Here is a 24,982-nt window from a genome sequence, read left to right as displayed (position 1 = left end):
AAAGGTTTCCCTCAAAGTTTAGCCTGCTGACCCCCGCCAGGGAGCACAAGGGACATGCTGTAATGAGGAGGCTGTCACCATGGTAACGGCAAGCGATCAAAGCCTGTTTTTTAAAGTTTTTTTTTTTTGTGTATATTTAATGTTGTGGGGTCAGAATATGCCAAATATAATATGATAAACTCTGAAAACATTTCTCATACCTGAATTTGTATACTGATTTTTTTTAAGACTGATAATTCAACCGTGTGTGGTTCGAAGCATGAAGACGTTGTGACGCTACACTACTGCCCTCGCGTGGCCAAGACAGAGAACTGCAGCGGCGGGCCAAACAATATAGGTACTGGCTCTCCTCGCTTTACGTTAGTTTCGACATACGTTTCCTTTGAAAATAAACGAAGACGGGCACGTTGTTTGCAAGGGGAATTAGTAAATATGTGATGGATAAGTTCTGTTAAACAATGCCATTACCAATTAACTTATGAGCATAAGTTTTTACCAACATAATTAGCACAGCCATTGATCCAGCGAGACAGCAAAAAAGGCGTACAAGAGATTCAATCTTTATTGAATTTATTAAGTCATATTCAGACACTCAAAAACCGATCGGGCCCGTCGCGTGGTTAAAACCCATCGAGCCGTTTGCGGGTCACAAGCACTCGCTCGTATAAAATGAAGACATGATGATCAACACTGTGTGCAATGCGATTAAAAGTTCCTTTTTAACGTGACACCAGAGTTGATTTTTTTTTCGTTTTCTTTTGTTAATAACACTACACAGAGCTAATTAGAAGAATCGTTTAAAAAAAAAAAAAAAATAACACCACAGCTTTACCAGTTGGAGACGAGTAGAGAATGAATACAAAAAAAAAAATAAACAAAATAAAAAGCATAACCAACTGTACAATTGTTCGGAATCTCTTTTGTTGCATGGTCATTTCTACACGTGCGGTGTTGACTCGGTGGTGAGGGGGGGGGGGGGGGGAGTGATCCACGAATCCTCCAGGAAACCCAAAAAAAAAAAAAAAGATCCCTCCTGTTGGGTTTTTGTTTGAGAGAAGATGAAAAAAAGGTCAGGATGGGGGCCATTTTGTGGGCGGGTTGTTAGTTTACGACAAGAGGGTGAAAAGCTTTTTGCTTCAGGCGTTGTAGTGATAACATGCATCCATTATACTGATATACACCTCTTTTAAAAAACAAACAAAAAAAACTTTGAAAAAGAAAAAGGAGGAACATCAACTGAGGAAAAAAAAAAAAAAAGGTATTAGAAATGCAGCTATACAAAGTCTTTCGCTATTTAGGACTGGGTGGTGAGGAAGCTGATGTGTGTATGTGTGTGCATGTTTGGTGGTTGTGGTGGTGGTTGGCGGGGGGGGGTCGTTAACTGAGACCACTGTGCGGGCCCTTCCTAGTTACTGCAACAGGTGCGGCTGCTGGGTTGGGCCGTCTCGGTCAGGTCCACGCCCCGGTTCCGCCCGCCGCTGGCGCCGGCTGTCTGGGGCTCGTTCTTGGGGAGCTTCTTGGCTAGGATGACATCATCACAGTTGTCGTCAACAGCGCTTACACGACGAGCGACTCGTTGCTATCGAGGAGATAGATGCTCACCGATGGCCATGAAAATCTCGTTGACGTTCATGGAGGTCTTTGCCGACGTCTCCATGAAGAGCAGGCTGTTGTCGTCGGCGTACGATTGTGCGTCCTGAATCCGACATCAAACTATGAATCCAATTTTTCAACAAAACAACAAGATTGTGTATTTTACCGCACCTGGAAGTCAAGCGCTCGCTTGCTGGCCAGGTCGGCTTTGTTGCCGGCAAGTGCAATGACGATGTTGGGACTGGCTTGCCTCTGGAGCTCCTTCACCCAGTTCTTCGCCCGGACAAATGACTCCTGTGCAGGAAACAACCGCGGCAATCATTCCACTAATTAAACTTGACATGTTTGATTTTCAGATAAGTCACTTTTTTTTTCTTCCCATGAGCTCCGCGCCACTAATTTGCCCCGGCTCAACCGTGATCTTACCTCGTTGGTGATGTCATAGACCACGATGGCGGCCTGGGCGCCTCTGTAGTACATAGGGGCCAGACTGTGGTAACGTTCCTGACCGGCCGTGTCCCAGATTTCAAACTTGACCGTCGTGTCGTCCAAGCATACCGTCTGAGTCAAGAAGGCAGCTGTGGGGAAGCGCAAAATGGTTTAACGACAGCCATTTTAGCGGGACTACGATCACGAGGTAAACTCCTAAGCCCCGGCGAGAATACGAAAAGAATGTAAGTCGTCGACCTGCCCCTCCCAAAAAGATTTTGTAACACCTCAAATGTAATAATAGCATTCCCAAGTATTCCACCGGGACAAGACGAGAGCCAAACCTCCAATGGTGCTCTCCTGGAATTCGTGGAACTGTCCCTTGACGAAGCGGAGCACCAGACTCGACTTCCCCACCGCCGACTCCCCGAGCAGCACAAGTTTGAACTGGCAGATCTTGTTGCCGGCGTTGGGCCCATTGGGCCGGGTAGCTCCGCCTCTATTTGCCATGTCGCTTTCTCCGGACGCTTCCTACTGTGGATGCTGGAGAAACACCCGGATATTGTCACCTCAACACTTGAACGAGCTACGGGGTGAAAATTTTGTTGTTGTCCTCAGAGACCTGACATCTTATCCTCCCGTTTTGAATGACACCGTCAGATTTAATCTTGGTAGTTATTGCATTAAATACACTCTGCAACGAGAGCGACAGCCGTCCACGCAAATTTGAGTCATCGGGATAGTTTGGCATTCCCAATGTCACACGACAAAAACACTGCTTGCTTTCACAGACTCAACAAGTAGTTTGGGCAATTATAACAACGTCCATGAGAAGACTTGACCATGATATGTGTCATTTTAGGTCACAAGGGTTGCACAACAGTAGCCATAAAATTGATATCAGGAAAACAAATTGGGAATATTTAGGACGCTGTCAGTTTCCCTGGAAGTTTTGCCAGCTCACACAAACATGAAATGATATGACAAAAATTAACGTGCCACATCATTTGTCCAAGTTTGTTATAAAATACCGCCATCTGCGTGTTACACGCACGACGTGAGCAAGTTTAACTAAGCAGCTTGCTCAGTTGTTATTGTTGTTGATTAGCGTGAAGTAGCACAATACTAGCTAGCTAACGTTAGCCGAGCGGCTATATGATAAGTTCGTAACGTCGTAACGAGAGGCGAATCTTAGCCGGTGACAGAGTCAACGGGACGGCGTGTTATCATTCGAAGACGCCGAAACATCGAGCGTGTGTGTATATTTGTGTGTGTAAGTGTCGCTTTGGCAAACGCTGGTGGATGTGCGGTAAATTTGGGTGTGTACGGCTAGTGACAGCTATGATGTTAGCCGTCACTGGCTAACAGCTGGCTAGCGTCACTATCCATTCGCTGTCTTTTGGGTCAAACAAATGTGGTCAAAATGCTTCACATGCGTCCGTGTTTATCATCACAATACAACTAATGGCGCCAATCCAACCGCTCGGACCTGCCCGAGTTACCACGTTAGCGGGTTAGCTTCGACCCCTGTGTAATGTCGTCGTCAGCGACGGACGCAGGCTAACAAGCTAACCCGCTAAAGAGGCGCTGCGCTCGGTGTTGGGTATGTGTTCAGCCGCGGCCGCGTCGGGTGGAGTCCCCACCACCTCCGGTTAGCCGCCAGCTAGCTGGTTCGTAATCGGCTCGTTTAACTCACCCAACCAAGAGACGACGCCGCTGCCAAATGTTGCGAACAGAGTCCCCCCTAAAACCAAAACTACGCACTTTGATGACTGCCGGTCTTAGTGAAACATTCGATTGTGTTTTTTTTTTATTCTTATTTCTTTTTTCCAGCAGGCTCCGCCACTTGTCTCAACTTCCCTGTTGGCTTTGTACGAGCGATGATGACAGATCGTATGACCGCAACTGGCAATCCTCCTACGTCTCACCGAGCCGCACCAATCATACGCGCGTCTCCATTCTTATCATTTGGGATCATTTATATTATGTCTATGAATTCCTGCCTTAATAAAACTTCAAAAAGGCTGAGGTGAACACAAAATGGCGATGTTTTCAAATAGTAGAAATGTAACTCCTTCTACACGTCATTCTTTTTTTTTTTGTTCGCAACATTTTTTTCCCACACAAGTTGATCTAATGTCGCGTTTGTTGGAAAGCGCTCGGATGTTGTGTTTAGATGAAAAGTAGATATTTCCTATATATCACCTTGTCGGCTTTTGAAATGTTGCTAGGCAACGACAAACTGTAAGGAAGCCAGACCTGTGTTCTCCCCTCAGGGAACATTTTATTTTTGGTTGCAAATTAATGGAAATTATCAGTCAGTCGGGGGCTGAATATGTCAGACGCGATGAGAATAGCACAGATGCCGAGGGTAAGTGAATTTTCACGTGTTGTTGTCTGAGTTTAGCCACGTTAGCCTAACTTGTGACTTTGATGTTGTGTGCGCGGATCTGTATCTTCAATATAAATTTAATTTCTACCTTTTTTTCCCTCCCACATTACAGGCTGGAAAACGAGTCCCTTTCAGGGACACAGTAGCTGCTTGTTTTCAAGAAATAAAAAAGGTGAGTTATAACAAAGCTTTTTAGAGAGAATCCAAACAATTCTTTTGAGACAAAGTTAAACACGCATGTTTCAAAATACAAACAGATCTTTTAAAGTCGGAATACCACCATTCAGCTTGTGTTGAAAGCAGTCATCATTTTTTTTTTCAATATAATTAGTACTGACAGATGAGTTTTCTCGGAAATTTTCCATTTTCAGAAGTAGTCAGAACAGAACTGGAATCAAACGAGTCTTAGGCAATTTTTGCCTTTGCTGGTTTATGGCTTCCACCTTTTCTCCTCTCATATGACTGGCATTGATGCGGAATGGCGGAATAGGGCAGTTAAGCTTATTATCCAACACTTACGTCCCACGCCCTGTCATGTTGAAAGCAATTGCGGCTGTCAGACTATTTTATGTCACAATAGACGCTGGTAATTATATCTATCATCTAATTATTGGATGGCAGGATGTTGCGTCTCAAGGCACAAAGTCACGGCAGTATTCTGCCCTCGCTGAAAGATACGCGGCTTATGTTCCAACCTTTATTCCGGATCTCCGTGTGAAAGAATCCGAAGACTGACTTTACTGTAAATAAGAAATATGCTGCTCATATATGCTTATTTTCACAAAGTCATGTTAAGTATGTCAAAACATTGTCACTTTTTTTTTTTTCCTAGGCCCCGACGCCACCTCCGGTTCGAAAGTACCACAACAGCAACAGACCGGGGCCCGGTGTGATCCGAGTACATCCCGGGAAGGCCGATGACCCAAAAGTGGCCGACGGGCTTGTTCACGGCGTCCGCACGAAGGCTTCTCTATCGGTCAGCCGGCATTTGAAGGCGTAACTCATCTGCTCAAAATCTATTGTGGCTCAAATATTAGATTGTTTTATTCAGAACGTCCTCTATTGTGCAATCTCTATTAATGCAAAATAATGATGTCATTTTTATTTTTTTATGGCAGGCCGCGGTCATGCTCAACCCGCCACCTCTCAGCAACTTCCAACAGAAGCTGCAAGAGTTCAGTGAGGCCAACTACGCATCGCACAGGGCGGCAGACCACGCCGGATTCCCCGCCTGGTACAACCAGAACACCAGGTTTGGAACTCCATCTCATCGAGGTGCGACACTTCAAATTATTCTCTTCAGGTTTTGAGTTTGGTTGGTTTCTCATTCCTCCTTTTTTTTGTGTGTGTGTTTGGATCCAGATGTGGATATCGGCCAAATTATTCATCCTTCTAAAACTTTGGATCAGTTGGAAAAGGAGGACCAAGTTGGGCACGAGGCTTACGTTCGCAGTCACAACAGTTATTTTGTCGGTGAGAAATCTGCGTGGATTTAAAAATACAAAAAAAAGCAAACGAGTAAATTGTAGATTTAATCTAGAGCTAAACATTTTTTCACAGTTGGCCAAACAAAACAAAAACTACTGAATTGTTCTATGTCAACAGTCGCCCGAGTTTAATTGGAACTTCGTGAAATGTAGCCATTGATTCAAGACTGGCGCAATTAATAATTTGAACGAATTTGTATTACAAAATAGAATGATGCAGTTTTACAAAATTGTAATTGTGTTCCAGGTGAGCAAACTGACCGGAAGTACAATTATAATAAAGACAGCTGCTTCGGGATCCCGACGCCTTATTGCGCCGATGGACGCAACGTCGGCAAAAGTCTGCATTGGTTTGGAGAATCCACCAGGTGACAGCAAATGTTTGATTTTTTTTTTTCTTCCCCCAAAGCCTAATTTGTTAGCTGCCCTATAATAAAGTGCGATCATGTGACTGCGTTGGTTGCCGAGCAGCAGTTGCCAGGAAACAACTGCCCCGTTGCTATTTCACCGCCAATCAATCATCATTTTATCAATTATAATTGTGATGATGTTGATTAATGTGCAAAGATGTTCAAGACAATCATGACAAATGCAATCATGAGAAGCAGCAACCAATACAAAAACTATTTTGGTAGCATTTACCAAAATCCTCCTGTGACAAAAACTAAATATATATATATTCAATATGTCTGTATTTTATTTATAGCGTTACATTATGTCATATATTTAGATTATTTTAAATTCTGTATTTTATTATTGGACAATTACCAAATTATTATGGGATGATATGAACTTGCACTTTGTGGGCTTCATAATCAAAACATTTTTTTTCCTGTAAGTGTTTATTTAAAATATTTGACTTTCCGAAGGTTGTACAATCCAAACCCTGTGTGGAAGAGATCTCCAGACAGCAGTGAAAAGTTGAAGCAACAAATTGGGAACGTGGACAACAAGAAGTACGTCTTTGTTTTAAATATATTTCACAGCCATCATGATGAAACTTCAACTTTTAGAACTTGTCATGTGATTCTTCCAGGAGAGGAACCAACTTTGAGGCACCTTCCAACCGCACTTTCGGAATTGTCATACCGCAAGACCAATACAGTGAGTTTGTGTCGATGGATGGCGTGAACTGAGATGGCTAGCTGACGTTTTCACGTTTGCGCAGATGTCGGAGATCTGATCCACTCGGGGCAGCAGCCGGCGGGCAAGCGAGCGCGAGGCGACGAGCGCCGGCGTTGCCTGGCCAGCGCCGTGCGGAACCGCCTTAAACAAATCAACTTTCAGAACTTCCCGTCTTTGCTGCAAGCCTTCAAGCACTACGACAAGGTAAGACGCCAGATGTTTCAGATTTAGGAGCGACCATGACGGCCTAAGCGCTGACTTCAAAGGCGATTTTTGTCCCCAGAAAGGCAAAGGTCGCATCGATAAGGAGGACCTGCAGGAAGTGTGCCGTCACTTCAAGGTGGTCGTCAGCGATGCCGTTCTGGACGACGTGTTGAAGGAATGCGACCTCGACCGAGACGGGTTCATCAACTTCCTGGAGTTTGCCAACTTCCTCAACATGAAGAAAAAGATGCCGTTGGACAGGCGAGAGCAGGATCTGGTCGTGGACAGTGAGTCCCACAAGTGCACAATTTCTGAAAACGAAAACCAGTCCAATTTGTTTTTGCTATTCAGCCCAGTTCCAGACCGACTCAGACAAACTTCCTGGTTCTGGTCCTTTGTTGAAAACCAATGACCTGGAGCCCTTCAAGACTGGCAGCTCAAAGAAGACCGTGAGAACTCTCAGACGACCCGAGCTACTCTCCGACCGCTTCGTCACCTCTGCCTCCTTCATCGGGGCCGCTGCCAAGAAGCCGCAAGAAACCGGTAAGCTAACTAAATCTTGTATACACAACCCTTAGATCCAAGTCTTTAAAAAAAAGTTTCTTTCTTAAGACACTCGCACCTTCGGCATGCCGTCGGTCCGCAAGGACATTGCGGCCCCGCCCATCCAGAAGATCACCAACCATGTCAATTACGGCGACATGACCACGTTGACGGATCTGCTGCTGCCGTCAGTGTTCGGACGTCAGGGGGTATATCGGGACCACTTCTTCCTCCCGCGCTCCAAGAAAGAAGTATGTGCTGTTGAGACGCCGGTGCATTGCAAATAATTCAATACACTCTGATATTTCGATTTGCCGTTGACAGATTGCTGAGATTTTCGGAAACCTGGGCGAAAATATTTCCGAGGAGATGTTCGAGGAGGCTTGGAAGCGGGCGTCCAAGAGGCATCCCAATGGCGACGTCTGCGTGGAAACCTTCCGAACCGTACTCGAGGAAATCAAAGCTTTGTAGTCGGGACAAAAAAACTTTTTTTTTTACTTTGGTAGCAAATGTGGCATTTTATGTCACGATAAAATCTTTAAAAAAACGTCACAAATCAAATAGAAAAATCAGCTTAATTTAGTTTAGGAACAAAAACGTGTGTAATTGAGTCATGCAAATGATTTGATGTCTTTTTCTCATCTGTTCTGTGTGAATATTATATTATTTGATGTCTAATTGCATCGTAGAGACAAAAGATTTTCGTTATGGCTTCTTGAAGCTATTTTGCCATCACTTTCGCTAAGCGGATTAATGAAGCGTCTCGCTGGCACGCCGCCTCGACTCGTTGACACTGTGAAATAGTTTTAAATAAATCAAAATATTAATTCATAAATTAACACGTTCTCCTTGTGCTTCTTTGTGTTTGCCGCCATTTAAAGGGGAGTGACGCGGCGGCGTGACAAATTGTTTAAACGCCGTGGCCCGCCGTCGCGTTGACATTGCGTCACTTGGCGTAATCTCATTAGCGCGCTGCGGAATTGATGCTAAGCACTACGATTGACGCACAAGTGTTTAGATATATTCAAGAGTCATTTTCAATACAAATGTTTAACAAATGTGTCAAAATTGCATTTCTGGATGTTGGGAGCATTTTCATGACCTCAGTGGGGTTTTTTTCTTTCCTTTTGAATATCAATCATAATAGACATTGTGGTTTTACAAATGACTTCCTGGTTAATCAGACAAACCAAAGCTTCTTTTATAAAACAGAAAATCTCAATGTATTTTGATGGCATTCAATCAGTTGGTTTCCAGTTCCAATGCCAAACAGTGGTCACCATCCAGTCCTGAGACGCTCCTTTTGTCATCTCACGATGGAACCTGACAAACAAATGGTAAAACACAACTAATAGTTAATCATCTCCAAATGCATTGCAGCAATGAAAAGAAAAGAACCTTATAGTCAACACAACTTTCAACTCTTTGGGCAAAAAGACAAATCCAACATTATACTTACTCGTAGACGGCTGTGGCTACTTTCTTCTGTCTGACGCCGTCTGGGCCGGGAGACACTCGGAATATCTTGGTGCCTTCGGGGTCGTCGGGACCGTCCAGCGTCGTCAGATACCAAAGCCTCATGACGATAGTGCAAAACCTTCTACCTGCCCATCAAAACAATACAATGAAACTCATATTTATTATCACGGTTTTGGCTATAACGTCGCTCCCGATGCACCTACTGAAAGCACAGTTCACTTTTCAATTTAAACTAATTTTGGTCATGTTAAAGGCATTTTTGTTGATGCTTTATGATCATCTCCGCAAGGATGTAAACCTTCAAACAACTGTTAGATGCAAACAAAACAAGACATGCAAACACGTCAGCAAACTGACCATGCGTATCAGAAACGACAGAGATGTCCTCCGGTAACACAAATATGATGTCATCCATGGAGACGGCCAGATGCTGCCTATGATGCTGCGGGAGAGGCTGACACCTCTCCTCGATGTATCGGATCATCTGAAAATCAAAACACACGCAAAGACTAAAAAAAACAAAGATGGTTGCAGATACACTCATGTGGTGGTTGATTTTGTCACCTCAACAGAAACCACGCCGATGAGTTCAAAGTATTTTCCTTTGGACATCAAGCTGGAGACGTGCACCAATGCCTGAGTGGCAGACAGATTTCAAATTAGAGTTTCAAATCAGGGTTGTTGTCTTAAGAAGGAATTCATGCTAAAAAAATACTCTGTTATTGATGAGTTTGTAAAATATGAATTATTCCGAAAAATCCACCTGTACATCTACTCATTTAAGAGGTCGGCCATTTTGCCACTTCCTGTCGCCTGAAAATGACGTCACAGTTTCCGGCTGATTACTGTCACCTGTGTATAGGTTATCCTTATGATGTTCAAGCTAAGATGTAAAGAAAATGTCTGGACTCGATAACTGCTTTAAGTAAGTAATTGGGTTTTAAATTGGGGTAGGGGTTTAAAGAACGGTTTAAAACAGAAAAACAGGGTTAGAGTTCGAACTGGGGAGATGCGGTTTTTCAAACAAGCGTTCGAGTTTCAAATTAGCCCATGTTAGGCTTTCGAGACAGTTATTTACTTGTGCTAGGATTTGAAAAAGTTTGAATTTCAACATCTGTTTTTAAACGAGGGTAAAGATTTCAACTCATTGAAAGTTACACTTGAGTGTAAAACTCTCAGTAAGAGATGTGACTTAAAAACTCCAAATATTCTTCATCTGTTTTACATGTTACCTGCTTCACTCCTCTTTCAAAGTCATTCGAGTTGACATCCAGGTCGAAGAATAGCTCAACGAGGAGCAGGGTCACTTTACACCGGATCCATGTGATCGGATCCGGGATGCCCACCACCGAGATGTCAGGCTGCAGGTCGGAGCTTCCATCAGCTCCGCGTTGCGAGCAGAACGTCCTGTGCCCGGCGAACGCAAGCCGACTGAATCCCTGCACGGGACACCGGGACCTGCTGCACGCCAGGCCGCTCCTCCGGCCGCACATCCGGGGTGAGCTCGCCGCGAGCCACCGGCACGCCGCGAGGCGGCTGATCCGCAGCATGGCAGCCGGGAAGCGGCGGCGTCGGAGCGGGAGACCGCGGACCAGTACCGGTAGGAGGGTTGAACCCGATGCCTTTCCTTTGACCACCTTACACAAGTCATCCCATTTTGTTCCCCATAATGCCCCTGTGCACATGCATTCGACTGCTGAGTTCACGTACTGTTGGACATCACAGAACTACGTGCAAAACGTATCAATAATTGTTCGTTTAAGCGTTATTTGTGAAAATAAGAGTCAAGAATGGTCACTTAAGTCATTGAATGCCCCTCATGCAAATAATACGATACTACTACTCTTATTATGATTGTTTATCATAGCCACATATGTTAATTTTTTTCTCAGATTATTAAATTTATCACATCGTTTAAAAGTTATACCACGTTATGCCCTCACAGCACATCTTATTTTGGATGGAAATGAAGTTTTTAAAGGCAGGTTTCATAATAAAGTAGAAATATTGTTTGCCTTATTTGTCCAGCAGAGGGCGCCATGTATCTATTTTTCCTCGTCTTAAATGAAAAAACGATCACCCCAGTTAGCAAATATATTGTGCTGTTTTGTATTTTGTATATCATATATAGTTCATATCTGACACGTGGCTGTTGCTGTAGAGTAGGACAAACTATTTCAATATTTTGTGATGTTTTTGGCTGACACTGACATAGAGCAAACATACACCCATCAGATACACTGAAGTCTAATATACCACGGCAATACGACTAATATACAGCTTATATAATATACAATATTTGTCCCATTTATGTTGGTCATTTGTGGATTTATATATCACAAAGTGCCGGCAAACTAATAAGAAAAATGTGAATCTACTATACAGAGAATAATTTCAAAAGTTTGATGGAAAATTATGCAAATAATGTAGCATGATTATCCTAACTTTTGTACATGGTGAACTCAGGAGTAAATTAAGAAGTTTAATGTGAAGCACTTTGGTGCAAACATTCAAGCTTTATACAAATACATTATGTAGCACCCTATTATACTCAACAAATGAAGTAGAAAATTTCAAACTATTCTGAATAATTGGAAGACAAAAATATACATAGTACATACGTAATGGCACATAAATGAGGTTACGTTAGCAAACTGCCACTGAAAGGCACTGCTGTCTGCATTTTGTGTGCGTGTTTGTGTGTGTGTGTGTGTTTGTGTGTGAGAAACTGTAAATACATCATTTTAATTTAATCCACATATATTCGGTGCCATATATATCGAGCAAAGTGTGATAACAAGCAGAATAAGCAAGGGTGCTATTTGGAATTTACAAGTTTCGGAATTTGACACTTAATGTGACACCCAAAAAGTTTAAATTGAGTCCAAATAAGAAATGTAACTGACTGACAGCCTTTTACAACTTAATGAAGACACTTGAGTATATTGATCTTATGTATTGTATATGAGGATGGAGGAGAGAGAAAAAAGTAAAAAAATAAGTATTAATACATTTAAAAAAATGTTTTAACCCCATTATTCCACAACACTGTTACAAATGACTCTTGAAGAAATGATTGCGTGTTTTTAAATGAATTAAATTTGTAATTATCAAATTAACAAATTCCTGAATTAAATAAATTCACAAATGTCTCCCCCCAAACTTCAACAGGACGTCACTCATCTTTGACGCTAATGAGAGAAATGAGGGAGTCTTTTTTTTTTTTTTTACATTTATTTATCTGTGCATAAATTTAAAAAAAAAGAAATCCGTCCCAAATTTATTATTCATCAGTGATGTGATTAATATGCAAAATTATGCAAATGAAGACGCAATTAGGCTCCAATTCTCCAGCGGAGTTTTTCCATTATAATTTAATACAAAGTAACAGAGCAATTGGTGTCACGTGTAATTACGCTTAGCGGAGCGCACGCACACTTGCCACCCAATGCTGCGCAGAAACTTCAGAGCTGAAACTGTTGGAGGAAAAAAAAAAAAAAAGTCTCACCTCTACCTTGGGAGGGCCATAGATTGTAAATTGTCACATACACACCCACAAACATTTCTGAAATTGCGTGACTTGTTCCGCTTAGGACATAACAGTACTTTTTGGAAAATCCAGGCCTTGTTCTGCTAGCAATTTAGAATTAGGTTCTTCTCCAGTCTCTCGGATTCTAATAGATTCCGTCTTGGGGGGGCCATAAATTCAAAATTGTAACATATACACACACACACACACGTACAGTGGGAACAAAGACGTCCTCCCTCGTCCGTCCTCGCCGCCTCCACTCTGCTGGCTGTGCTCTGTCAAAGAACATAATCCCTCCACAAAATGGAAGCACAAAGGAAACTTGAGCTGAATCCTGTAAAGGCGCGGACACGCCGCACAATGCGTCCTCCCACCCGATTTTTTTTTTGCCTCGCTCGCCTGACGGAAAAAATGCCCCGTGGCGCAGATCAAGCGTTTTTCTCATCCTCCTCCTTCATCATCCCTGATTTACCCCCCCCCCCCCTCCACTACCACATTGCCTCCATAACCAAAGGCCAAGGTCCATTCGGACTTGACCAAGTTTAGTTGCAGTATCTTTCTTTAGCTGCAAATTAGTTGAGTACATCCGGGAGTCAATTTGTGAATTGCTTGTGATTGAGCTCGGGAGTTCATTATTTAGTTATTTGAGTGACTCCCAAAGTTAGATCATGAGTTATGAGTCTTTAAAGTGACACTCTAATGTCAATTCAGGAGTTATCCGAATAAGTTTCCTAAGGTAGGGCGTTAAGTATTTTAGGCGGTTGAATCTATCTTTTCTGAAGGCAGCGTCTGTTGTTCTAACAACAGAATAAATGTGTGCCAGCGCTCGTGCGTGTCATTTTAAATGTGTCAATGCGACACTACTGTTTTATTTGTGTGTGGTGGAAAGAAAACCAGTTGTTGAGGTTAGTCCATATAGGTCATTGTTGTCAGTTGTTGGCTTTTTTTTTTATTTTTTGCCTTAAACGCTGCACCTGAGGGGCGTGCCCCGCTCAGGCTCGCCCCCTGCAGGCGGAAGTCAGAAAGGCGAACGTCGGTGCGGTTTGCCATTAACTTGAGTCGGCTGATTACATCAAACCTTTGGTAAAGTAGGCCGCCCCCGCTCGCCCCCGCCACAGGAAGGGGAAGTGCCCCCCCCCGGCGGGGTGGGCGCACCTCCACCTGTGCCGCCGCGCATCTGCAAAGCGGCGAGGCGCTCCTCCCGCCGCACTTCCTGTCGCCGCCAGCGCACGACAAATGTCAAAACGAGCACGTGAGAGATAACCACGCTTGGCTTGACACAAATTTATCTCTCACCAAAATTTGTTATGGTAGTGACTCGTAATTAGTTGAACGGTTTAGACATGTCGTTGAACTTGAGTAAGTCTTTCGCATCCGAACGCCACCGCTCCCTACTTTGTCTCCAGTCGGACGCCAGATGACATCGCGCACGTGCATTCTTGTGCGTCTGTTGAAGTTCCAGCGTGGTAATTAACCTCCTCGATGCGCCGGTGCCGCGACGAGAGTCAAACGCAAGGTGGCGATTGCTGTATTTTTCCACTTACCCCCCCCCCCCCCCCACACCACCACCACCACAAACATCACAGACACTTGCTGTAAATTCTCTAAATGTCTTCTTTGCTTTCATGGATTACTGTCAGTATTGTGAGCGGCTGCCAGGCCCGCTTGCCTTTTTTTTTTTTTTTTTTTTTTCCCGGGCCCGTCTCCGCCACCTTGATACATTTGCCAAATGAATATCTGAAGCCGTAATTAAATTTATCCACCTCTGCACCTTCTGTACGGACGCCACCTTGCACACATCACACACATCACACCTTATACACAAGCAAGCACACATACACAAACATACAGACAGACACACACACACACACACACACACACACGCTCGCTTCAGGACATTTTATTTTCAAAAACAGATTTGAACGTCATTTAATAATCATCATTTGGCACTTTGGAGCTGTTTTCCCATCATGTCCCAAGTAAAAGTGTTTGTGACAAATATAGTAAACCTTGTTTAAAAAACTTAATTACATGGAAAAAAAAAAGCATGAAACTTATTATTGAAATAACCTAACCCAGAGTTGAAGTCTTAATTCTGACTTGAAACCCTGCTTTGAAAACCTAACCCAGGCTCATTTGAAACTGGTCTTGAAACCTTAATCTGAGCCTTAAAACTCTATTTTAAAACTCTAATCCTGTCTTGAAACTCTGATTGAAAGTCAAGTGACCCGTTGTCCTTTTTATTTTAATTGCCCAAATTTTTCAAATCCCAAATTGTAATGACTTGTAAGGTAAAGCTGATGAATTGTTCAGAATCGACTCTCCCGCTAGGTCAACCATTCCCCAATGTGGCCTTGTCCTTTTGACCACCACCGCCACCGTGTCCGGACCCCTGGAACGGCCTGAAAGCAGCCTGCTGCATTAGCATTAGCATTATCATAGCCTGGCATTCATCACTTTGTCCAACCTTTTGTCTCTCGCCCTTTTTTTTTTTTCTGAAGGCGAGCGCGGGAATTATTAGCGGCTTAGCGTCAAGAGGCCCCCCTAAGAAGCTCTCGGGGTGTGTAAGCCCCTCTCGCGAGTCCCCGCCAACAACAGCGATGCCGTGTTCGTGTCAGCGGGAGGGCCGACGATACCGCCGCGCCGTCAAATCTACTCCCGCGGAAAAAAGAAAAAAACGAAACCAAAATAAAACCCCGGGAAATATTAAGTGAACAATAGGAAGCATGACTCAGCACATTCCTATTGTAACCGCCGTGTGTTTTTCAGCGTACAACAACACTGCACACTTTTGTGGGAAAGCCACAGTGGAGTTGAGTTTTTTTTTTCCACGGATTTGGGGGTACGGCGTGAAATCCTGTGGCACCTCTTTGCGGCTTGCTGGCATACGTGGGACCGAGGCGCCGGGATTGAACGCGGCTTAATGTTGGCGCAGGCCGCGTGTGTGCGCGTGATAACGCGCTGGCTTTTCTTCCCAGGTTAGCTGCCAGGTTAGCTGCCAGGTTAGCCGCCTAGCGACACCCGTCGTGTTCTCGCGCCGTATTTGGGGGGGTAGAAGAAGCCTGGTCGTCGAGGTGGTGGTGGGGGAGGGCTAATGCATGTTTTTGGAAAGGTTTTGGTAATTCCCACCACGTTTGTGAATGCAGATAGTGTGTGACAATGCGTGTAAAAACAGACAGCTAGCGCTTAGCCGCTAATGGCTGATTGGCTATTTTGAGGCTTTAAATGGAGGCAGAAAATACCTGCGTGTACACAAACTATGCGCCAGGTTATTTTTACACTCACACTTACATTACTTTGGCTTGTAACTCTCAAATCAAATGTGAAACCTGGTTTTGAAAGCCTCATTGGGAAAACGTAACCCTGACTGAATTGTGACTTGAAACACAAAGTCAAGTTTGTAATGCTAACTTTGGATCGACAGCTAATTGTGAAACCCAGGCCTGAAACTTTCATTTGAAACCCTAAACCAGGTTTGAGAACTTATTTTCAAACAACCAGTCTCGAAACCCTAACTAATCCAAAAGACTAATAAAGTTGAAACTTTCAAACTTTTTGTTTTGTTTAAAGCAAAAGCTTTATTATGATTACATTTACATAAATGATTTCATAACATCTGCTTGTCAATAATTATCCTGTGACCTCTGACCGGCGCCGGCAGTGAACCACAGGTGTAAGGCAGCGGCGGGCGGAGTAATGAGCGCCTTCCTTCTCTCCCGCACGCTTCAATTAGCGCCTTAATATTAGCCTCTAAAATGAGAAATTGGGAGACTGCATGGAAAGAGGACAAAATGGCGGCTTTCTAAAGTTGTCAGCATGCGTGTTCACAACACAAACCATTCAAGATTCAAATTGGGATTTAAATCTTGAAATAAGGTTTTAAGCAGGAGCTAGAGTTTGAAGCCAGAGTGATGGCCTAATCTTATCTTAATTTATCTGAATTTATGTGATCTTAGCTTATCCTAGCCTAGCTTAGCGCCGAGCGCCTGCATCAGAGGATAAGCGCTAATAGGAGATTGATGGCATGTAATTAGCGCGTTCGACGTGGGCGCTGCGCTGCCGTGTCGCAGCTGTCACCGGCAAACCAGGTGGAACGCCGCGGGGAAACGCCGCCTAAGCGCTCGCCGATGAATCACTGACAACCGCGCTCGGATGGAAGCGTAATACTGCGCCGCGTTGACGGGATTTGAACGGCCAGTCGTTTCGATTTTGCGGCGGGAAGGCAGCGTTAAACTCCCCCCGAAAAGTTTGAACTTTTTCTGCCTCTCACGCAATCGTGTTAATCAATCAGGGACAGACCGAGTCAAACACAACGGGCCCGTCTATGTCTCGGATACAAATTACAAGATATGTACGATGTGACCCGGTCAAGTGGAACTACTGAAGACTGTAATGGCGTTAGAAAAGGTCAGACGGAGGTTCGGCAGCTTTGCTTGATGACGGGCGACACGCGAGGAATCAGGAAAGCTAACTTGGAAAAGTTACTTTTAGACTGCAACAAGTTCATAACCTGATCTGTTTTGACAGACGTCTTCCTGGAAATCCAAAACGGATTTGGAAAATAAGGGTTTCAAGTCGGGGTCAATTTTTTTACTTTGAGGACAATCAATGCATCGAATCTTTCAATCAATCAGCACGTCAGTCCTCATTTCAGGGGGGGGCGCGGGGGGGGGGGGTGGAGGGATGGGTCGCTCGCCCCCTCCCATCCCACGGCTTCATTAAGCTCAGTATTGTAAGTATTGTATTGCATACTATGCAAATTGCTGCCTCGTCATGACAGGTGGGTGCCCCTCCGCCGCCACCCAACCCTTGCCCCCCCCTGCCGTGAATCATTTTTCACCCCCTTCCCCTGTCATTAGTGGGTAATGATTGGATTCTTTATTCGCTGAAGCAGTTAAGGAAAACAAGCGAAATGATGTCATCACTCATCGTAAGCCCACCGACTGCGCCACTGTCATATTCCATCAATGTACTCATTAATGCACGTAGGAAGCAGTTCAACTCTCAAAACTCAAGTCTGTAAGATGATCCTCCTTTCTTACATTTTTCCGTCGCTTTCGGACTCGAGCGCCATCGTTGTAGTACCGCGTTGCGCCACAACATGGCAGGAAGTGCTGTTCTCCGCTTGAACACAATTTACAGAAGAAGAAAAAAATTGTTTTTTGCTCCCACAAAAGCAGACAGAATCTATCCGAATTATTAGCTTGACTGAATTGTTTCAAACCCAAAGTCTCCTGCGACGTACAAAAGAGTGAACTTTCCAGTCCATTTGGACGCTGGTCCACATTTGTCAGCCTCCAGATGGATGCTGATACCTCCCCCAAGCCCCTTCCATTCATCCATCGACACGCGGCTCCACGCGCGCATCCCAGCGTGCGAGCGTATCATAGCCCGTGCGCGCCAAACGCACCGCGGCTCGGCCCCAGAGCCTCCAGGGGGGGCCGAGGCTTTTTACGTCTCCACGGGCCAGCACGCCAGAGGTCCCGATGCCGGGGGACGTGAAGCCAATCGCGGGAAGGGGGGACATTATTCCTCCCCGCCTTACCCAACGCTCTCCTTAGCCTTTAGCTAAAAGCAGGCTAATGGTGGCCAAGTGTGTAGCGAAAGGGTCTGGGGGTGTTGGGGAAGCGTGTCTGTAGGTTCATCTGGATTGGCGTCGATAAGGATGCGAAGTCGCCGTCTTCTGCCTATCGCCGCAATGCACGACTCGGTGTGTGTATGTGTGTGTGTGTGTGTGTGTGTGTATATGGCACCGAGCGCGGGGACTGGCAGACCACCTCCAGGATGCCAACAGTGACTGATGCCACATTAGACATTCCTTTCAGAGCAAACGGCGGCGGCGGCGGCGTTGGTCAGCATCATGCCAGCTCGCACAGGCTCTCAGGATGCCCGCACCAAGCCCCTTCCCCCAGCACCCCCCCCTGAACATCCAAAACAAACCCCCACACCCCCGACCCCCTCTTCCTTTGAGCACAGAGCTGGCAGCCACAGCCACCAAGATTCCAGTGAATTCCAAGAACTTGCAGGAAAGCAAAACAAACCAACAAAAAAGACAGTGTTGGATTGTAACTTTGGAATTTAATTTGTGGAAGACTTTTTTTTTTTTTTCCCCTCTCTTTTGTTTTACACATCAAATGTTTGCTCATTTAGTTGTTTCCATTGCTTCCAGCCATATGTAAAAAAAGAAATAAAATGATTGTCACTGCATTTGATCTGTTCTCCTGTCGGGGAGGTAATATCTTTCAAAAAGGCAGATTTTTTTCACGTTTTTTTTTTTTTAGTATTCATCCTTTAAACTTGGTCACAATTAGACGTAAAATGGCCTTGTCGAACTAAAATGGCTGACATTCTGTGACTTTTTTTGGCATGACCTTTTGAGACTTTTTTTTGTGGTTCTTATCATGTTAGAGGTGCTTACTCAATTCCATGTTGCTTTGACTTGTCCAAAAGTTCTGTTCTGCTTTTCTTTACCATCTTTGAATTATCTCTGGAAATGACCCAAAAAGGCAGTTTCAAACCAATATGGCTACTTTCTTGTGTCTTTTATCAAACATGGCTACTTCAAACTTTTTTGTGGATCTCTACTTTGGGGGCTGAATTTTCAAAATATTCCGCAGTGCTTGACCAAACTATCATTGATCTTAAAACGGCCACTTTTAATCAAAATGGCCGACTTCCTGTTTCTTTCCCAACATGTCTTGAGACTTTTTTTTTTTTTTTTAAGTCTAACCACATTTAGATGGGCCTACCAAGTGAAACCGATTCCGGGTGCTGTAAATCAACTTTCGAGAGGTCTTTGCCGCATGGTTGGCCACTAATAATATACGCTTAAATATGAATAACTCAGTGACAGCGTCAATCTTCTTTTACGTTCTAATGAAGTGAGTGTTTCTGGAAAAAAAAAAAAAAACCACCAAAAAAACCTGACAAGCTATCATGACCGGTGATGCTGTCAGAAGAGGCTCTTCATGTCCAATTATTGTGGAGGTGAGGCCGCTATTCAATCGCGCTGCTCCGCCTGGGCTTAAGTGATGACACTGAGTGATTAGAGCGCCGTTAAATACCTGAGCTAATGAGCCAATTAGCCCTATTGACATCCATGGCCGCCTCCGAGGTGGAGCGAACGAGTTGTGCCGCCGCCGCCGCTCGCTAATCACAAGCGATAACAGCGCTTAGCCTTCAAACGCTAATCCTGACTCGCGGGCTGCTCCTGTGATTTCTCTCAGTACCCACGCTGAGAGGAACTTCACGCTCCATTCGCCACTTCCTGCTCACTTGTAACTTCGCTGCGGTTTTCACTACGGCTGTGTGTCGCTTTACTGATTATTTTATTTTATTTTGTGCTGCACGTTTAGGAAAATGTCAGAATTTGGCCTTCGCGCTCACACACAAAATTTACCGGCACTAAAAATGAAAGTGAAAACGACAGTGAGTTTAGGGGGGGGGGATTTCATTCAAAATTCAACTCAAAACTGAAAGCGAAAAAAAAAGTCAAGTAAGGCGCCTGAGTGTTCAAAATGACGATAACAATAGACAGTCAGGCCAACTTATTGAATTTGATCAGAAAATATGAGGGGGAGGGGGGGGAACCACCTCAAATTCCTCCTGCTTTTCATCCTGACGTGAGTCGCCTTTGTGGAATTCTTGTTCGTCTATAAAAGCTGAACAATTACAGGACAGAACAAAAAACGCAGGGGAAAGTTTCCAACCACAGAACAAAACACAAAAACAGAAAATGCTACATTGACGCGTCTTTCGGCGTCGTTTTCAGACAAATGACTGCGAGCCATCATTAAACTATGATGAAGAGACGTCTGTGCCTTTAGTATCAGCTTGTGGAAAGATTCATTCAAGGGTGTGTGTGTCGCCCCTTGTAATTTCACCTCGCTAACTTTTTATCGTCCAGACAGTGTTGAGTGCAGAGGTGGCAAAGGTACTCGCATTTTGTATGTACTTAAGTAGAATTACTGTAACAGCTACTTGTGTAAAACAAAAGTTTTTATTTTTATTTATTAAGTTTTTATACTATTATTAGTCAAGAGGCCTTGACTTCCCTATGTTAATGCTAACGCTAAATAGTATCTGCTGTGTATCAAACCTAAATAACATGTAGACTATGGTACTTATCAGCATATATTCTTTATCCTCTGCGAAGAGTGATGATTATTAGCACTAGGGTGAGGATTTGCGACAGCTCAATATAGCCATCTATCTTATACTGCCGTTCAATTGATGAAATGTGACAATATTTTTTTTATTCTTAGTCCTATTTAATTATGCAGTTGCTGTACGGGTTTGTAAAGTATTATGTAGTGCTGGAGGCACCGCGCCGTTTTCATCCCGGTGACTGCCAGTGTAGTACAAATTTATTTATTTAGATTATTATTATTATTTTTGTGTTTTTATTGATTTTTTTATTGATTTATGTATTTTTATTTATTCATAATTTATTATTTGTTTTTGTTTATTGAAGTTGGGCCAAGTAGTTACAAATAAAACTTCATTCCCATAGAGTGCAGATACCAGAAAAATCTAGTTAAGTTCAGTCAAGAAGTATTTGTGTGTCTCCCCTTTAATTTGCTGACTTGACTTTTGCCCCCTTTTACGTCTCTCCTGCGCATTAACATATCACATTAACGTCTTGGAAATGGTCCACGGCGGTCGGCAACGGTTTGTTGTGTGATTTGCTCGAGCAGCTGTGGAGTGGCGTCAAGCGCAAAAAAGAAAATAAGCCTAAAAAGTTCCTAATGGAAGCAGAGGTCATTTGGGAGCGCAGTATCTCTGCTCGTCGAGGCCACCTTGTGGACACAAAGGGAAGCGCAGCAGCCTTTCACCGGCTCCTCGGGAAAAACACAAAACAAACAACACACACATTGAAATCACCAGCTGTTGTCCGCAATGATGAAAACATTGAGTGCGAATTTATAATGATTTGGAATCTCTTTAAACTCTTCCTATTCTCATTTGGACTCCCGGGAGGAATGATGTATGCACACGCACGGCAAGGACTTTTTACCTGGTTTAATTTCTTTTTTAAATGCAGATGCCCCCCCCCCCTCCTCCCCTCCCTTCCATTATGATAAGTTGGTTGGAGGTACACAAGAATAAACATGAGAACTTTTCAGTTTTTTTAAGACAGTAAGACAACGATAGTGTGCCAAAAGAATGGATTGCATTTTTACATTATTTTCAATTGAATTAACGTGCATTTATTTTGCATCTTTTCCCTGTTTGCTGCTTCTAAATTTCATTTTAGTTAAGTACATTTTTTCTAAACCATTTTTTTGCTATGAATGAAAATGTGTTTTAATTGCTGATGGTTAATTTAGTCTAACTTTGTGTTTTTAGTTTAGTTTACTGTTAAACTGTCATCTTTTAAAATTATTGATAATTAATTTCTAAACAGTTGGAGTTTATTATTTAAAAAGCAGTTCAAATTTAGTCCCTTAGTTTGCTTGCTGTAAATTAAATTACACAATTTTATTCTCTATATTTGCACATTTTATTCCCTTTTTCAGTAATTTAACCACAAAAGAATATGTACTTCCCCCCCAAACATAATTTTGATTTAACATCACACACAATTAGATATTGTATACAGATTTTTTTCCCCGTCATGCGTACGTTAGCACACCCGCAATCTGTCAGTCAAACACTCCGTCATGCACGTGCACGCGCACAGGTGTCGAACATATAAGAAGTGACGTCAAGACAACTCTTGTCAATGCTGGTGCAAATCAACAGGAATATAATTTAGCGCTTTGTACAGATTATGATAATAACCATAATTGCGATATTATATTTATGAGCTCTTTCATTGACACAGGGAAATTTCCACACACAACACCCACGTTGTTCTTTTCCCCTATTTTTTGTCACGTGAAAGTGTTCGCGGACCGTAAATAAACATCAAATTTAATTGAAATCTGAATTTTCATCTGTCGCTGTGTCCTTAAAAGACTTGAGAGGTCTAAGACTTTGGATTTGATCAAGTTTGCTTTGATTTTATTCTCATCTTAAAAATAAAAAGAAGACCAAGCCCATCTTTTACAATTACCGTTATTGGATAATTTTGATTTGATTTATGTCATTTCCGCGTCATCTGCCAGTTGAGCTGGAATGTTGGGCGAGAAGAAGGAGGGGGGGGGGGGCAATAAACGCAATTCAATTTTAAAACCATTAAAAAAATGTGACAAACGAACACGCGATAAAATGCGTTATTAAGATTTAAGGTCACTTGACGTGCTTATTTTTTTTTTCTGTTTAGTTTTGCGTTCAGGTGAGCCTGTCAATTCGCTTCTTGCGTGCGTGCGCGTGCCCGAAGCGCACACTCATACGCGCGCGCACACGCGCCTCACCGCAAAGTGGGGCAAGCCGCGGCACAGCTGGCAAATGATCGATTTGCGCACACGCATAGCGGGGAGGGGCGGTCCTCGCGCGTTATACGTACCTGCCCGCCGTCCCTCTCAAAGTGCCACTCGCATGCCGCCACTCCACTCCACTCCACTCTCCTCCTCCTCCTTTCCTCTCCTGTCCTCCTTCCTCCTCCTCTTCTTCTTCATCACCTCCTAAACCTCCGCCGCATCCTCAAACTTCAGCCCTGTTCGAAACATATTTTAAAACTAAATAAGAGAGCGAGAGGGGAGGGGACCAGTTATTTTTTTATTTATTTTTTTACGGGGTTTTTTTTTTTCCTCACCTCGCTGTGGAACTTTTGATGGAAAACAAGAGGTCGAGCCACTGCTGACTTGACAGGTACGTTCAGCTCTCACTTTGCTTTCTATCTCGCGTCTTTTTAATGCGACTCCCCCCCCCCCCCCCCTTCATATTTTTATAGTCATAAAGCTAATAAGTGCTGCTTCAAGGATATAGTCTATCTATGAAAAATAAATAACATGAAAAGCAAAAGGCAGGCAGACCTTCGTTTCACTTAAAACCCAGACGGACCCAAAGTGGCTTCTTCTTCTGCTTCTGGGATTTTTAATATTTCATAAAGAGTGAGGGGGAGGAATAAAAATATGAATTAAAAAGTTAAGAGCATACAGGCTTTCATGGTAAATATAAACGGTGGCTTTCAGCACGCATTCATCTCATTTGATTTGGAAAAAAAAGGAAAAAATAAAAGAGGCCAACTAAGAGAACACACACACGCGCACACACACTCATTAACAGAACTTATTGAGGGGAAAGACGTATTTGATATTGCAGATTAGGATGGAGAAGGTGAACAAATTGTATTTAATACATCTATTCTTCCCATTTCATCTTTTACAAACAGCGTGAGCTCCAATGATGGTTTACCAAGGTCAAGATTAGTAGATTTTTGCAAACGTTTCACGGGCATTCCAGCATGTTTGGAGCTACGCTATACAACTTTAGCACATTTAATTGACGCAAGGCATTCATTATTGAACGATGCAAAAGCAAAATGAAGCGGAAAGACTTAAGATCCAATGCAAGACTTGTATTCTATTTATTTGACATGAGACATTTAACTTTGATTGGCATCAAGGGAAATGAAACTTTAACAGTTAATTTTTTTTATTTTTTGCCAAAGTTGCACATTTTACACTGTTTGGCTAGTAATAAGATATTAAGATATTAAATTGATAATTTGTTATGAAATCATTTAAAAGAAAACATTGACCAAGTTAAGATTTTCTCAATGCTGCACGTTACTCCTGAACGGTTCAATACAAGAGATTTATGCTATTTAATCGACCAGGCGTTCATTTTTGACAGATCTGAGAAGACTTTTAACAAGGACCGACATTTGTTGATTTCGCCAAAGTTGTCTATTTAGACGTGCTGCGCGCATGAGGTAAAAGTGCCGTCTTCTAATTCATTGACACGAGGCATTGTGAAAAGTGAAGACTTTTAGATTTTGTCAAAGTTGTGCTTGCAGTTTGGATCTACACTCATTTCATTAGGGACACCTTCACAATCCAAACAAAAGCTGTATTGTATTTAATTAAGTCTTGACTGATCGGTCAGGGTTTTGTTCAAAGTTGCAATTCTTTCATGTTTGGAGCTGAGCTAACTTTATTAGTTACACCCGCGCCAGTCATTAAGAGCCAACCAAAAAGTGGAATTATATTCAATAAACATGAGGTATTCATTTTTGATTGCAATTATGTCAAAGTTACATTCTTTCATTCTTCAAGATCCACTTTTATCATTTTCATTGTTTCTAAAATTCTG

The 24,982-nt window shown here is 43.2% G+C and overlaps 4 protein-coding genes and 1 long non-coding RNA gene across 10 annotated transcripts in view; 2 read left to right on the top strand and 3 right to left on the bottom strand.

Moving 5' to 3' along the window:
• Window positions 1–544: 544 nt before the first annotated feature.
• On the bottom strand, window positions 545–3,988 carry rab5ab (RAB5A, member RAS oncogene family, b). The gene is made up of 6 exons (XM_085918978.1): window positions 3,719–3,988; window positions 2,367–2,565; window positions 2,020–2,171; window positions 1,765–1,887; window positions 1,603–1,696; window positions 545–1,521 (listed from the first exon to the last, which is right to left on the bottom strand). The coding sequence occupies exons 2-6, from the start codon at window positions 2,530–2,532 to the stop codon at window positions 1,406–1,408; spliced, it is 651 nt and encodes a 216-aa protein (XP_085775104.1). The 5' UTR covers window positions 2,533–2,565; window positions 3,719–3,988; the 3' UTR covers window positions 545–1,405.
• Window positions 3,027–8,870, top strand: efhb (EF-hand domain family, member B). Of its 2 annotated transcripts, none has more exons than XM_085918977.1 (13): window positions 3,027–4,051; window positions 4,527–4,586; window positions 5,247–5,390; window positions 5,533–5,689; window positions 5,777–5,887; window positions 6,149–6,269; window positions 6,771–6,857; window positions 6,938–7,005; window positions 7,070–7,230; window positions 7,310–7,517; window positions 7,582–7,773; window positions 7,843–8,024; window positions 8,098–8,869. In XM_085918977.1, exons 4-13 carry the CDS (start codon window positions 5,542–5,544, stop codon window positions 8,242–8,244), a joined length of 1,425 nt encoding a protein of 474 aa, XP_085775103.1. In that variant the 5' UTR covers window positions 3,027–4,051; window positions 4,527–4,586; window positions 5,247–5,390; window positions 5,533–5,541; the 3' UTR covers window positions 8,245–8,869. The 2 variants fall into 2 exon arrangements, with proteins under 2 accessions (XP_085775103.1, XP_085775101.1); XM_085918975.1 differs by lacking the exon at window positions 3,027–4,051 and adding an exon at window positions 4,058–4,393 and having other exon boundaries at window positions 8,098–8,870.
• A 78-nt stretch (window positions 8,871–8,948) lies between these two features.
• On the bottom strand, window positions 8,949–10,078 carry LOC147051685 (m-AAA protease-interacting protein 1, mitochondrial). Its single transcript, XM_085918979.1, has 4 exons — window positions 9,817–10,078; window positions 9,610–9,736; window positions 9,233–9,377; window positions 8,949–9,096 (listed from the first exon to the last, which is right to left on the bottom strand). The coding sequence occupies exons 1-4, from the start codon at window positions 9,862–9,864 to the stop codon at window positions 9,012–9,014; spliced, it is 405 nt and encodes a 134-aa protein (XP_085775105.1). The 5' UTR covers window positions 9,865–10,078; the 3' UTR covers window positions 8,949–9,011.
• The window catches only part of satb1b (SATB homeobox 1b), a 55,044-nt gene continuing 40,127 nt past the window's right edge, over window positions 10,066–24,982 (top strand). For 4 of the 5 annotated variants that reach the window (XM_085918972.1, XM_085918971.1, XM_085918970.1 and 1 more), the window contains exons 1-2: window positions 10,066–10,177; window positions 10,507–10,852. In XM_085918972.1, coding sequence (XP_085775098.1) covers window positions 10,591–10,852 — 262 coding nt within the window. In that variant the 5' untranslated portion in view covers window positions 10,066–10,177; window positions 10,507–10,590. Of the gene's footprint in view, window positions 10,178–10,506; window positions 10,853–23,224; window positions 23,537–24,982 lie in introns of those variants that run through there. The other variant, XM_085918974.1, reaches the window with a different exon arrangement.
• LOC147051684 (uncharacterized) lies at window positions 20,964–23,679 on the bottom strand. Its single transcript, XR_015066958.1, has 3 exons — window positions 23,481–23,679; window positions 23,232–23,381; window positions 20,964–21,618 (listed from the first exon to the last, which is right to left on the bottom strand). It is a non-coding gene; the product is annotated as an uncharacterized LOC147051684 (long non-coding RNA).

The sequence above is a fragment of the Syngnathus leptorhynchus genome, chromosome 8 (genome assembly GCF_054491065.1).
Source record: "Syngnathus leptorhynchus isolate UIUO chromosome 8, UIUO_Slep, whole genome shotgun sequence".
Lineage (NCBI taxonomy): Eukaryota > Metazoa > Chordata > Actinopteri > Syngnathiformes > Syngnathidae > Syngnathus > Syngnathus leptorhynchus.
Note: the sequence above shows the minus strand (reverse complement) of the source record. Positions and strands in the feature narration are given on the sequence as shown.